Source organism: Nipponia nippon, unplaced genomic scaffold (genome assembly GCF_047370975.1).
Source record: "Nipponia nippon isolate SJK-2023a ecotype South Korea unplaced genomic scaffold, ASM4737097v1 scaffold_18, whole genome shotgun sequence".
Lineage (NCBI taxonomy): Eukaryota > Metazoa > Chordata > Aves > Pelecaniformes > Threskiornithidae > Nipponia > Nipponia nippon.
The window spans coordinates 2,131,451-2,146,129 of NW_028262334.1; the positions used below are offsets into that span (position 1 = coordinate 2,131,451).

General features: G+C 46.7%; 1 protein-coding gene across 3 annotated transcripts in view; it reads left to right on the forward strand.

Moving 5' to 3' along the window:
• The window catches only part of CORO1C (coronin 1C), a 56,494-nt gene that overhangs the window by 35,310 nt on the left and 6,505 nt on the right, over positions 1–14,679 (forward strand). For all 3 annotated transcript variants that reach the window (XM_087754373.1, XM_087754376.1, XM_087754374.1), the window contains exons 3-7: positions 3,135–3,257; positions 10,496–10,625; positions 12,787–12,968; positions 13,557–13,676; positions 14,321–14,425. In XM_087754373.1, the coding sequence (XP_087610499.1) occupies positions 3,135–3,257; positions 10,496–10,625; positions 12,787–12,968; positions 13,557–13,676; positions 14,321–14,425 (660 nt within the window). The remainder of the gene's footprint in view (positions 1–3,134; positions 3,258–10,495; positions 10,626–12,786; positions 12,969–13,556; positions 13,677–14,320; positions 14,426–14,679) is intronic.

Consider the following 14,679-nt stretch of genomic DNA (forward strand, 5'->3'; position numbering starts at 1 on the left):
CACGCTTTCTAATAACAGTGGTGTTTTTTAAAGTGGAGCAGATCAAGTGCCTTTAGAAGCATTGCTGAGGAGAACTCTTGCTTTTTCTTACGTGTTCAGGAAAGCACCGTGGCTTCCTCTGTGCTATGAAGGCGGTTTTGTTATTTCTGACCACAAGTCAGTAACTTCTCTGAAAGTGGTTGGACTTCTGCTAGCTGAACTGCAGCTTCGAGCAGCAAAGCAGCCTTTTGGCCAGTAAGCCCTTCTGTCCATTTACATCCTTATTTCTTCTCATTTTGCTGTTTCGATGCTATTCTTTGTCGACCCTGGTGAGCAGCCGCGTTGGTCCTGTAGCGCAGCAGTGCTGTGCCCGAGGGTAGAAGCTGATGCCACTGGGCTGCGCGTCTCCCCTGGCGTTGTCTTCCTCTGCCAGCCCCTGGGGAGCTGTCGTGTTTGCAGGCAGCGTGACATCTCCTTCTCCTGTTTGTACTCTGCTTGCTCGGTTTTGTAAATTTTTGTGAATAAATATGTTTGAGGTTGCTTGAAGTTATTGCATCTCCCACACTGCTTCTACATAACATCTCGTTTTCCCCATCCTTACTCTGTTCCCTTGTTAGAAATGGTTTTTGAACGTCACTATCCACATCCAGGCAGGAAAAAGGTGCACTTTAGATGCTTCTGCATCATCTGTATTCACCTGTAACATGGTACAAAGATATTTCTGCTCAGTTTGGTTTAACTTCCCCTTTGTGCATCTGCAATTTCTTCTTGATCCAGATGGCTCTGGCCCGAGAAACACATGCTGTCCTCGTCCAAAACAGCCGTGCCTGTGCATCCATCTCAAGTTCCTCAGCTTGATGACAAGACTGGGTTTTATTCTAGCTTAGTGACAAGACTGAGCTTTACTCCAGCTTGCTGCTTCGTCCGCCGAGGGAAGGGGACTCGCTCCTCCGTGGCAGCTGGAAGCCCGTGGCCGCGCTGGTCCCTTCTGCTTTCGGGCGTCGGGAGCTCTCTCTTGCCACGGGTTCACACAGAGCCTCTGTTGTCTGGTTTTCCTCGCTGCCCTTGGAGCACTGCCGTTTAGTGAGCTAATGGAAGTACAAGATAGCTGGTTTAAAAAATGAGCTTCGTTTTAGGTGATCAAAAGCAGGCGGTGGGGTTGCCTGGTCCCTGCGGTCAGCTGGCTGTCACAGGCAGTTGGCTGCTGCTGCTCGTACTGTTCAGGTTCATCGTGATCAAAACTGAAAGGTGAAGTTTGTGGCTTAATTTGTTCAAATTGATTTTTTTTTTTTCCTCCCTCCAGTAATGAATTACTGTAAAAAATCTAAACTAAACTGACAAGCACTTGTGCAGCCTGCAAATAATTACCATAAGCTCCTCTTAGAGGATTGCTCTGAGCCCTGCGTAGGAGCAAGAACAGGTAGTCACTGACATCTCGCAGTATTAGTCGTATTTTTTTCTTTTGGTTTAGGTCTATATTTGTATTTGGCCTGTAATGTGACTTCTGAAATATGTTCATGCGCATATGCTCTGCATGGTTCTTTTTTAATTAGATAAATTGCAACGGATGGGCTATACATGTCAGTTGGGTGTATTAATTTTTAATCCTATTTCACATTATGGCATCCAAGAGGGATTACACAGACTTTAATTTTTGAATGTCTGGTTTATGGCTTTTCATCTACAACGCTTTCACTTTTAATAATTTCAAAAGCGTTTGAATCACTGAGTCTTTTTTGAAACCTAAATTTGGCCATGGCCATTTAGGAAAGAGTGGTTATTTTGTTTCTGTTACTTAGTCTTTTTGGGTCTGTATCTTGTTTTGTTGCTAGTAGGGGTCTTCAGGTCAGTAGTCTTCAAAAGCCAGTATCCAGCATTATTCTGATCCTTTGTACATAAGACAGCGTTGAATAGGAACAGCCTTCTACATGGAGATGGGTAGGAGGCATATATTAAGAGATGTAACCTCCAAGGTTGGGGAATGTCATCACCGAATGGCAGAAGTGAAATGCCAACCGTTTCTTCTGCATGTTTAAACACGAAAGAAGACGACCCCGTCCCAGACCTCTCCCTCCTGCCTCTCTTCTCCCATCGCTCATAAAAAGGCCATCGCAGCATTCCCTGGAAACAAAACACCTCGGAGGGGGACCCAGGTTCTGGCCCTGGGAGCGCAGGAGTCTCCTGCTCACCCTGCCACTATTGCTGTGTGTCTTTAGTATTTTAAATATTGCTTCCCATGTGTGCAAGACTTGACCAAGAGAGAGAATGATGATTAGCTAGAGTGATTATTTCCTTTCGCACAGAGGAAGCTGGGTACCAGGTGCATCGGCAGTTTGGGGGGGTCAGGTGCTTCAGGGTGTTAAGGGGCTCCATCAGTGAAATGTAGACCCAGTTGGCAAAGTTGGTGTCTTTGCAACAACTGCATTGGCATCACTAGATTTGTCTCGGTTCAAATGGGAACATCTCGTTAGCTTGATTTCTTGGAAAGTTCATCTATGTAGTGAGCTTGACTTTGGAAGCGGGCTGGTGGCCGTGGCCCTCCGGTGATAGAGGCGCAGGTGCGGATCAGGGGTGGGTGGCTGTGGCAGTCTGTGTTGGCAGTATTTATTCCTAAAAACGGTATTTTACTCTGCACAACTGTTTCCTAGAAACTTTCCATCTAAGCAAAATACTTCTATGATGAAAACAAGCAGACTTGGTAAATTCAATGACCAGCAGCACCCTTCAATTAAAATTTTAGCTTGGTTATCTTTAGCTGTTGCTGGCCGCCGTTGTGAAGCTCAGACAAAGCCAGAGCTTCACCGTGCGGGCAGAGCCCTCCTCCCGAAACACTGGGGACAGACAAATGGATGGCGTTGCAGCAAACACTGAGATACAGGCAGCAAAGCATCCCTGCATCCGAGGGGGGGGCAAAGCCCTCCCGTGCTGAACCTCTGAACCCTTGTCCTGCACCAGTGGGAGTTTCCAGCTAGTTGGTGCTGGAGAAGAGTCGCTGGTTCATTTCCTCTACTGATGCATGGTGATGATTCAAATTTAATGGAATTGGGAATACTGAAAGAGTTAATGGAGAATTAGGAAGCATCTTCCTCTGCTCTGAGAGATGTGCTCTGTGCTGTCTGTGTATTACAGCTCTCTTCCTTGTTTTGCCCCTTCAGACAGGCAGAATTGACAAGTCCTACCCAACAGTGTGTGGCCATACAGGACCGGTGCTGGACATAGACTGGTGTCCTCATAATGACCAGGTCATCGCCAGTGGCTCTGAGGACTGCACCGTCATGGTAAGTGTATTTAATTTGTCTTGCGGGGAGGCATTTGCTTCATGCTCAAAATGCTGCTGCAAATGACACTTGTATTTGTAAAGAGATCTCCTGTACCGACGCCGAGGGCAGAGTCCTTGCTGATGTGAGAGTGGTCATGGGCATTCTGCAGATCACATTCTGTCTCGGCTTAAGAAATGATGCTATCTTGGCTGCAGGACCTAGGTAAAAATTGGAGCAGAAATGGCAGAGCAAGCTTTATTACCGGCGTAACAGCAGAATTTGGACTCACCCAACTGGCACTTTCTTCTCACATTATGTTGGAGAAGGTGCAACCTCAGACTTCTGAGAAGAATCTCTTCAGTGCTGAGATGGCACTTTGAGTAGTGCACTTGGCCTGTGTCTTCCTGGCTTTGTCTTCAGTTGCTCTTCCATTTTTCCTTCCCCTGGGGATTTGTCTGATGTTTGGGAAGAGGAAAGAGAAGAAAGAGTGCCAGTCAGTGGTGAGGTGTTTTGATATGTACTGCTTTTCAGAAGACTGAGGTGGTTCCTTACCTCAAATATCCTAATGGATGTAGTGGTGTGTGTTGGTAAGAGGTGGGGATTGGAAGGGAACGAGCCCATCAGGCTTCAGAATTGCTTCATCTCTTGATTTAAGGGTGACACTTTCATTTCTCCTGTATCTACAGGTTGTGAGTAGATGTCAAAAGGGGTTTTTTAAATAAATAAATAAAAAATAATCCGAATTCTGCACCTGCAAACCTTGGTCCTGAGACCTATTTTACCTCAGCCAGAGCCCACTGAACAATAGGCGACCTTGCTCCATGATGGATGTGGAATCCTGTGTATGCAAACACAGCAGAATAAGTGAAAGAAAATCCTTGTAAGATGAAATAATGCCAAATAACTTCAGTGATCTTTGGCCATATTTAGAAATGCTGTAGGCTGAACGTTATATTGAAATCTTATTATAGATCATGTCAGATAAATTCCTTTGCTTCTGTTCATCGTTAAAATGTTTGGGAGGGGATTCATCCCAAGAGGCTTATCCTGGGACAGCTCTTGCCTGTGATCTCTCAGTCTTGGAAGCTGAAGCATGTTAACAAAATGTACTATATTTAATATTAAACAAAACAACAAGCTTCTGTGTTTGTAATGTTCACTACTGGGCTAGAACTAAGCTTTGAAGGATGCAGGAATATTCCTCCAGAAACCAGGATCCAGAAGGGCTGCGAGTCGGAAGGAATAGTCTCTGAAACGTGAGCATCAACAGCATCAGGCGAAGCTGCCTTCTTGGAGGCAAAATAAGTCTCTAATCCAAGTGCAATGAGAAGTATGTTGCGAGGCTCCAGAGGGATTGAATTATGTAGAAAAACCAACAGTGTTCGATTACAAGTTGTCCAAATGCTCCTAATGTAGACACAAACTGTCTGTGAGAATCCGAGCCTACAACTGCGCAAACAAGCTCCGCAGGGCGTGGGTTCACGGTAGGTTGTCTGCTCTGCGGTTGCTGCTTATTTGCACACGCTGAAGCGGGGGGCAAGCTTCCCCTCCATCCCTGGAGGCAACACGCGTGTGGACAGACACCGCGGTGTAGCTGGCTGCCAGTTTGCACACTGGTGTTCGTGGGTGGTACCTGTTGGTGTGACCGTGTCTTGAGTGGAAGGGAGCAAGCAGCTGGGAAGGTGAAATGAGTCAGTCCTTGCTGCGCTTGAAGGAACAAGCATACGCAACTCATGATTTGGAAGATGTTAGGTGCATGTTAGCTGGAGGTTTAAAATGCAGTGAAGCTGAGTGCCGGCAGTAGCGATGAAGAAAGCAAAGAGGGCTAGCTGAAGGCCTGAGTTGAATCTTCTGTTAAGTATCGCATAACTTCTGATGGGAAATGATGTATCCCAAATCATTTGGGACAGTTGTTAACTGGGCTGGACAGAGCTAGAGTTTGTAAAGAACAACCCTGGCCTGGGCTATTTGGAAACAAACTGGATGATCTAATAAGCCTTCCCATTTTTAATTGCTTTTCTGTCCTGGCACGGGTAATTTAGCATCCTGTTTTCTTTGGTTTTCTTCAATAAAGGGTTTGGAGTCCTGCTTCCTGAACAGCCTGTCACTGAATAAACTCATCTTACTTTAGAGGACAAGTGGTTGGTTGGTTGTCAGCTCTGAACTCTTCATTAGCCACCATGAAATGAGAAAAAGTTATGTGACGGAGGAGATCATGTGGCTTTCTGCAGAAGTGCCAGCTGCTTTTAAAAAAATACCTTATGTTTTTAAAGACCATCTGTGCCTTGGCACTTGAGGATTTAGGATCTTAGCCTCGGCCACAACAGATCTCATCAACGTCAGCTAGACACATACTGAAGGAGAGAGCATGGCTTTGAGATGCTATCTAACCAGTGTCTCCGAGATGAAGAGGGCTGATTCCCTGCAGCCATAACTTTGAACTGTCTGCAGACTTTGTGTTGCACAAGGAAGGTTAACTTGGCCCTTTCAAAAGCTCGAAGCATTTTCATATCAGATTTGTAGAAGGTGGAAATACCCTGTGAGCTGCATATAAACCTTGAACAGGTAGGGTACTTGAGATCATTAGACTAGGGGTTGAAGTAAGGGACTGGGAAAGAAGACATCTTTTTCTGATGCTTTGTAGCTTGGACAGCTTTAGAGGTTTTAGCTATTTGCAGCTGCATCAAGATTTGTCTGATGAAAGGCACTTGATAGGTGTGACCTGGCAGTGTCAGGTGATACACTCATTACTGCTGTCGCATCTGATGCATTCAGAAATTATTTGGAGGTAGAGAAGAAAAAGATGGTGGGGGGCAATGCTTAGGACAGGTCACCCTTGCAGGACCACCTTTGTGCAGGTCACGGTGCCGGTGGGTATAAGCACATTGCTGTCGGATCCCAGCAGAGGAAAAAGTAGAATGGACCTCTCCAAAACACCGCCTGCTTTCTTCTCTGGGGGAGCGTAGGCTCGTGGAGGAGCGAGTGCTCTTCCTTCATCCCACACTGGGTAGTCCTTGGGGCACGCGTCGGCCTCTGTCCCCTCCTGCCCTCGCCAGTTGGAGTGCGAAGCCAACAGATTCCTTTTGAGTTGGCAAATGCAACTCGCTTGAAGTGGTTCGAGCTATAATGAAATACTTGTAGTCTGCAAGTGTTTAAGTATTTCCTCTTTATGCCTTGTTCTCAGTTCTTCAGAAGGTGGCCCATTTCATACGTCCGATGTAGCAGAAGAGCCGTAATCAGGCATGCGATGCCATGTAGGTAATGGCAGTAGCCTCTGCCCCGTTTGCTGTTTTTTTGCCGAATTTCTGTCGTCTTTTGCAGAAGAGCGGGAGGGGGAGTCTCCATCTCCTCTGCTCTGAATTGCTCTCAGAAAGGCTTCCTTTGCAACGGCGTGGCATGCAGATACCTTCTGTGGCCTCTTCTGGTGTTCTCTTTGAAGAATGATTTCCTTGTGCCAGCAAATGAGGAATTACTTAAATATTCATGCTTGATATTCTGCTGAGTGGCTGTAATGTACTGCAGGTTTTTTAATTCAGCTGGAAAATGTTTTATTATATAAAGGCTTGTAGATGGTATCAGCTGGTCTTTCTCAGGTATGGAAAATTTGCTTCATCAGAAGGTGAATACTAATGAGTTTGCATGTAATGGCCAGAGTAGGGTTCATTTGAGCAAATTGTTTTAAAAATTAAACCAGAGCCCTTGCAATGACCTGGGTCACCAACCTGTTAGCAGACAGTTAAGATGTGGTACCAGGACAGGATGAACCAGGACCAGCTAGCTGTGGAGAAGGTCTTATAGCCATCAAAAATGGATGCACAAAGTGCCTTTTCCTGCAGCGATGCAAGAGCAGGGACGCAGATAAAACCCGGGGCTCAAACTCATTTAATTCCTCACGTAATGTGAATATAGGAATTGATGTTGTTTCTAGAAATTGACTTAATCTTCTCTGCAGGTTGGTGCAGAGCCAGAAGAGACAGGTTTTGATTCTCTTTAAAGTGTATAAAAAAAAAAGCGCTGGAAAAATTTGCTTTATTTTCTTTCTCGCGTGCTGTTTGTGCAAAAACCTTTCCCCCTCCTGCTCTTCCTCTGAGACCCAAACCTCTACGCAGCACCGTGGCGTGACTTCACTTCCTCGAGCACAAACAAACCAGCCATGTCAACGTAAAACCCCCACACAACCGAAAAAAAAAAAATACCCAACAACCCAAAAACCCCCACAACTGGGAGAGCTGACAAACTGTTACGGATGTCCAATTAATCTTGCAATATCTTAAGGTTTCCTTTGTGTGCTGATCCTGAGTCCTCACCTTCAGCAGGCTGGGTCCTGCATCCAAAGCGAAAGTTCCTTAATTTGCCCTGTGAATCTAATTTCATCCCACGCTGAAGGCAGGCACCCCACCCTGTGCAGGAATGAGTGGGCCAGGTCGCTTGGGAGCATACCCTGACCTTTCACACTCCTAGGTTTCTGGGTTTTTTTGGTTTTGGGGGGTTTGTTTGCGATACCAAGCAAGATTATTAGGTCAATAGTTTCTGTAATCTGCAGAGGATTACACTGGTCTGCAGCTGCTGTAAACTATAGGGGCTTCCCCTTATTGAAAAAAAATCTGTCTGTCCTCCAGAGGCTTTTAAAAAAATCCTTTTCTTTGGTATTTTGCCTCTAATACCTCCCTTTCCTCTCCCACCCCCTGCACTCGCTGGCTCACGTTTAAACTTGGTCCTGGAGTTTTCTGACTCACAAGTTACTTTGCTACGAAGCTGCGCTTGCACAGAAGGGTCCCTGCGCCGTTCGTGGCTGAGACAGCGCAAAACAGAAACGGGGAATCTCGGGGACCCGGTCCCTTTGCTCCGGCTGCCCCTCGGCAGGGAGGAAGGTTGGTTGCAGCTGCAGGTGTAGAAGCTGCTCTGACCCCTCTGCTGTCCCTGCGTGCTGCTCCTGGGTCTTTTTGTGAATAAATTAATTTTTCAAAGCTTCCCCCGCAAAGAGGGTGAGGCTGAGTGAGTTGGGGCAGGGCGCTTTATCGCACCGTTTCTCTCAGGGGGAGAAATGGCTGTGTTCATCAAGGCTTGCCATTTTTAAGGGCTCCTCAAGACTCTGGAATAACCAGATGTCTGGCTTCCTGCTTAATCCTCGGCGTAACATCAACTTGCGTAGGTCAGTGTTGGCTGTCGTGGCCTTTTCATCTAGTGGAGAAGTGGTTTTGGTGTTTTTTTTCTGTTTCTCATCCCCATGTCAGCTGTGCCCCAGCATCTGCCTGCCAGGCAGAGCTCGTGTTGAGCATCCTCTGCCCCTGCGCTGGTGTCCCCTAATGCTCTGCTGGGTACCTCCCATACCTCTGCTTCAGAGCCCCTGGCTCTCCTGCATCGCCTCTTCTGCTGGGGTCTCCCTGCTCTCCTGTGATCTTTCCAACTTTCTTACTGGTTTAGGTGATACCTGTTTTCTGCAGCATTGCATCAGTGCTTACAATCGTGAGGGGTTTGGAGGCGGTTCATCTGAGAGACCTGCATGCCGTTACAACGTGAGGTGCAGGTACCAGTTTTAGCAGACTGATGTTCAAGTTCCCCTGTCAGCAGACGCGTTTTAAACTGTTGCTACTGTCAGGTTGTTATTCCCCAACTGGCAAGAAGAAAGCTGCTTCTATAAAAATTGACGGCTTTGTAACCCAGTTTTATCCTGTAATGGGCAGGTGAGATGATCTGTTGCAGTTCGCAAGGCTTGTTGTGTTTCAGCACGGTCCTCTGAGAGCGTGCTGTGGCTGCAGCCGCTAGCAAAGCCGGTGTTGAATTGGAAGCGAGCAGGACGACGCCCTGCTTCTTCAGGCTGACCAGCTCCACTTTGCAACCCCATTTTTAAAACGCGATTGCTGGTAAAAGCCTCAGTTTATGTCATCTCGTTGCTAGCACTGTTCCATCAGGCAGGAAGAGAAAGAGGGATTTTTCAACCCTTGCAGAGAAATTCCCTGCTGAGGTTGCGTGCCCGTCGCAGGTCATTCCTCCTGGGATGCTGAGGGCGCTGGGAGGGACGGTGCTGAGAGCTGCATCAGTGAAAAGTGAAATCATTTTAGGAATATTTAGAGGGGAGCTGGTACGCACTGAGAATTTTTGCATTGCAGTGGGTTTTGTTTAAGCAGCAGCCATCCCTGTGAGAAGGGAGAAACTGGGATTAGCACAAAAATCCATGTCACCCTCATGCATGTCTGTCTGCCTTGCTTCCGAAATCCGCTCGGCTCTCATCTGCTGGCTCTGACAGCTTGCTTGGGCATCGTGGGCAGGGTCTGGCAAGCCCTATTCTCTTAAGTCCAGAAAAAGCAAACAATAGAAGGCGAAGCAAATGTGCTCTGATGCTGCCACCTATCTATAGGTAGCTATAATTGCTCACTGATGGACTTTATTTGATTTTTTTAATGCACTATATGTAGGTCAAATTGAGTTCAAAGATGATTGTCCGGTGCTGAATTGCAGGAATAGTTTTGGTAGGGCTGATCCTGCCTTGGGGCATGGGGTGATGGGTTTTGTCTCTCCCGTCCCTGGTCCCTGCCAGTTGCAGAAGCCGCCTCCTTTGGTGCATAAACCTGCTCTGACTCCACAGCTGGAATTGCAGTGCCCTCAGGTCCTTGGGGGTCTGTTCCTCCTGAAGATGCTTGCAACAGAAGGGTTGTGTAACCAAGCAGGCAAGAAGCGAACAGGGGAGTTTCCTGCATTCAAAGGTAGTTTCTGCAATGCTAACTTGGGCTGCTTTAACCTTTGCCTGGACCAAACTGCTCTTCCCCAGTTAAACGGCATCTGAAAGGAGGCTCTAAACATAATGTGAAAACTAATTGCCAGTATTTCTAAAGAAATAAAAAGTAGGCACCAGTATAGTTCCAATATTGTCCCTCCAAGGGACAAGCATAATTTGGAAAGACAGCAGCTTGTTCAGATGGAATTTGAGCTGCAAGGGAAATTTTTTTGCATCCTTCTCAGGCAGCATCTGAGATGAACGGATCTCTGGACACAGCAATAACGGGGCGTTTGCAGCGTAAGTAGCCGGTGGTTATGTGCTGACAGCCTGAGCTAGGAAGGATGTCACGCACAGATCAGCTGAAGGTTTATTGGTGGCTGGGAATGATTCCCTCCCCGATTCTCTCTTCCCGCTTATATTGAGAAGCGACAACTCAGCCTTCTGCCATGGCATGGTACAGGATGCCAGAAGCAAACAAGTAACGCACTCTTCAGAGGGCACGGCCCTTGGCTAACCATCTTTCCTTTCCCCTTTCCAGGTGTGGCAGATTCCCGAGAACGGACTCACCCTGTCCCTGACAGAGCCAGTGGTAGTGTTAGAAGGCCATTCCAAGAGAGTCGGCATTGTGGCTTGGCATCCGACGGCACGCAATGTGCTGCTCAGTGCAGGTACGGTGTGTCAGGGCTGTGGGGTCAACAGGCATCTCTCCCTCACCTTTTGCTTGCACACCAGGTATTTTGGAGAAGAGCTTGTCGACTCCTTTTCCTTCTTTCCTCTCCCAGCTGCTTTAGGGCCAGTGAATCACAAGACTAATGGCAGTCCCTAGGAACACGGACGCATGGCTCACAGCCCCCTCCTTATCTTGGCCTTTTATTATCTTCAGTTTACAGGGACAAGAACCAGGAAATTGTCTGGAGGCATGAATTGCAGTATTAAAATTGTTCCAGACTTTATTTGATCTGGAAATTTCATCCACTGATAACTATTTATGTCTGCACTCTCCTCATCCCTGTTTTCATATACTTTTGTAAAAGGCCCAACTGTGTCTCCTTTTCACTGATCCCTGCAAGGTGTCTCAGAGTCCGGCTGTTCCTTCCACAAGCTTTCATTTTCAGCATTTTCCAAATTGTCTCCTTGACTGGTATGGTCTATGCAATGAGATTCTTTTGACCACTGAAAAACAGTCACATCATTATGGAAATAAAATGGATAAGTCATTATCCATTAGCATGGTCTGAGGCTTTCATAGCATGACCTTTAGGTTGGAGCCCAAGAAAAGAAGCCAGTCCTTTCAGCTGGACTGTCAGATGAGCTCTGCATTTTCTGTTGATACAAATACCTTCTGAGGTACCAGTTTGGTTTTGGTCTGGTTTCCCCAAAAACGCTTGGATTTGCAGACCTTGTGGCAGTTAATGTAATGAAACTCAGTGTGAGAACATACAAAAGGAGAAGGTGATTTTTCTGACGTAGCTTCCTCAGACTCCTGTACTCACGAGCACCAAGATGTGTGTGTCCAGGCAGTCCGGCCAGGATTATTCTTACGAAACACAGAGGAGAAGGGATGCTGTCAGGTCATTGCAGTCTCCAGGGTTCCTCTTGGTGACAACAAACTGATTTTGGATGTCTTTCATGCCCTTTGGGAGTTCAAAGTGATGGTTATCTTTTGCCTTGTTACATGTTTTCACCCCTCTGGAGCCTTAGGAGAAATTGCTCTGTCACGCATTGTGCTTTTCTTCCCTTACCTGGTCCTCCAGTCCTGTTCTTTATTTTGCTGTCATCTTATCTTAGGCTTTATTCTTTGTCTTCTTGCTGTCTGGTCCTTGAACAAAACCACCCGCCTGATGGTTGTAGTCCTTGTGAAACTGCTGACCTCAGCTTTTGCTGTCTGCCGTTCTTTTTTCTCCTTGTTCTGATGTTTCTCCTGCTGTCACTTGCCTATGTTCCATCCGTGCTGCTTTTACTCTTTCTGCCGCAAATCCCTCTGACCTGAGAAGGCAATGACTGGCTGCCAGCCAGTGTTCTCACGTAGAGTTGTAAGAACATCGCCTCTTTGCCCTTGGCATCTCTTGCTCTGTGGTCCTGCAGCTGAGCCGAGACCCAAGTGCTCCTACACAAAGCTCCTGCAGTAGCAGTGGCCAGGGCACCCTCCCACACAGCCCCCTGTGGGCAATACGTTGGCTGGGGTGGTGGCCAGCTGTGGGAGCAGTGCCCAAATACTCCCACATAAAGTGCCTTTGTTTGGGACAGCTACAGCACCTCTGAGAAGGTGCTCAATGCTTTCAAGGGAGGAGCTTTGTGCCTTCTCTGACTGCTTGGTCCCCGCTCTGAGCCTGTATTTATCATAGAATCACAGAATGCTTTGGGATGGAAGGGACCTTTAAAGGCCATCCAGTCCATCCCCTCTGCCATGGGCAGGGACATCTTCAACCAGATCAGGTTGCTCAGAGCCCCATCCAGCCTGGCCTTGAATGTTTCCAAGGATGGGGCATCTACCACCTCTCTGGGCAACCTGTTCCAGTGTTTCACCACCCTCATTGTAAAAAATTTCTTCCATATATCTAGTCTGAATCTACCCTCTTGTAGTTTAAAACCGTTACCCCTTGTCCTATCGCTACAGGCCCTGAAATTTGTATTCAGGCCTGTATTGGCCCTGCATTTGAGTGAGGATGTGCTGTCTGGGGGTCCACGTACATGATGGTGCACAGAGCATGTTTAAGAGATGGCATCTGAGGCTTTGGAGCTGCAGCAGGTTTTATTCTTTGTTCCCTGCTGCTGGGTTTTTTCTGTATACACCAGTGTTGTGACTTTAGCTGTTATTTTCTATTTTAGGTTGCGATAATGCAATCATCATCTGGAATGTGGGAACAGGTGAAGCCCTCATAAACTTGGATGACATGCACGTGGATATGATTTACAATGTGAGCTGGAATCGCAATGGCAGCCTAATCTGTACAGCTTCCAAAGACAAAAAAGTTCGAGTTATTGACCCCAGGAAACAAGAAATTGTTGCTGTAAGTTTGCATGATAATTAAAGAAGCAACTGGGTTTCACTCCAACAGAGAGTTAGCAAGAGCATATAGAGAAAGAACCTTCTTACTTAGTATATGTACCATGTTTAGTCGTGTTTTTCAAAGTAAGGAAAAAATTACAGAAGGGGTAGCAGTGGTTGAAGGATTTGTCTGGGTTTATTGGGATTAGTGTTTGAACTAGGATTTTAGGGCTCGGTTTTAAAACCTGCAGGAGTGTAATTCCAACTCTAATCCTTTTGTATAATTACAGTTCCAAAGTTGTGTATGCAAAGCAGAGATTTAGCAGCCTGCATATGTGTTGTAGCTTGCAAAGAAATCTTCCTTCAGCCTTGCTAAAGTCTGATAGGCAAAGCCAAAATGAGCCAGGAATGACCACTTCTTTTGTAGTTCAGCAATTGGTTTCTTCCCTCAAGCATCCGGCAAAGATAGTTGGATGTTGCTCCATGTAGTCGGCGTCCTGCATGGAGGAGCGGTATGTCCTGCCAGCGATTCTGTGCAGCTAGAAGAGAAGCCGCCACCAAGTGGGCTTTTCTGTTCATTGCTAGAGGCTAACCTCTAAATCTCTTTCAGGAGAAAGAGAAAACCCACGAGGGAGCCCGGCCCATGCGTGCCATTTTCCTCGCCGATGGAAACATCTTCACAACTGGCTTCAGCCGCATGAGCGAACGGCAGCTTGCCCTTTGGAATCCCGTAGGTTCCTGTCCCATTACTACTTTGCTGTTGTAACATCCGTTGAGTTACTAACCCAGACCTGTAGTCACCCACTAAATTCATAGTTCATATGCTTGAGCATATTCCCTCTTCCATCTACTGCCTGCTCCTGTGCAGGCTTCCCGTGCCAGAAGGTATTGCCGTTATTTAGGCTGGATGCTCGCTCAGTAAAGGAGATGAGTTCTCTTGTACCAATCCCTGCCTTACCAAGAGCAGCGATGAAGCTGGGAGCTGCACGTCTGAAGTGTCTGAGAAGATGTACACAGAGAGCAGTATGTGAAGGTCACTTCATTCGATACGTTATATGTGCAGAGTGAGACAGCAGCAATCCCATCACACTGGCACAAGGCACTGGCTAACGTGACTATGTCACGTCTTTCCCTTGACTTTGTGAATTTTCTTGGGTCGTGCATTTATTACATTTTGTGATTAAAATGTCCTTGGGGAATGAATAAGCTTGTGAACATGGACAGCATTTGTTATTGTAACACACAGATCCTTCAGGGTGGTGAAGACACTGCTGCATGTTCACTAGCTACAAAGAACTGTTAATAATTCAGATCCTATGTTAACTTGAGCTTTTCCATTCTTCCGTAACATCCCTGGCATTTTTTTATTTCCAGAAAAACATGGAGGAGCCAATAGCCCTTCATGAGATGGACACCAGCAATGGGGTCCTGCTGCCGTTCTACGATCCAGATACCAACATTATTTACTTGTGTGGCAAGGTAAAGAGAAGCTTTTGGAATGACTGGGTGTGTTTAGAGGGAGATTCCTGTTGAATGAATGATGCCTGTGAAATGTTTCCCAAGTGTCTCGATTGAGAAAGGTAGAACCAAAAAATTAGCACTGCAGCAATGGTCAGGGCTGCAGACAAATCAGGCTGCTCTGAAATCGGTTTGATCCTCACTCTGCAGGACCATACGGAGAGCCTGTGAAGGTCTGGTATGTAACTGGGTGCTTCTTTGAAATGGATTTAGTT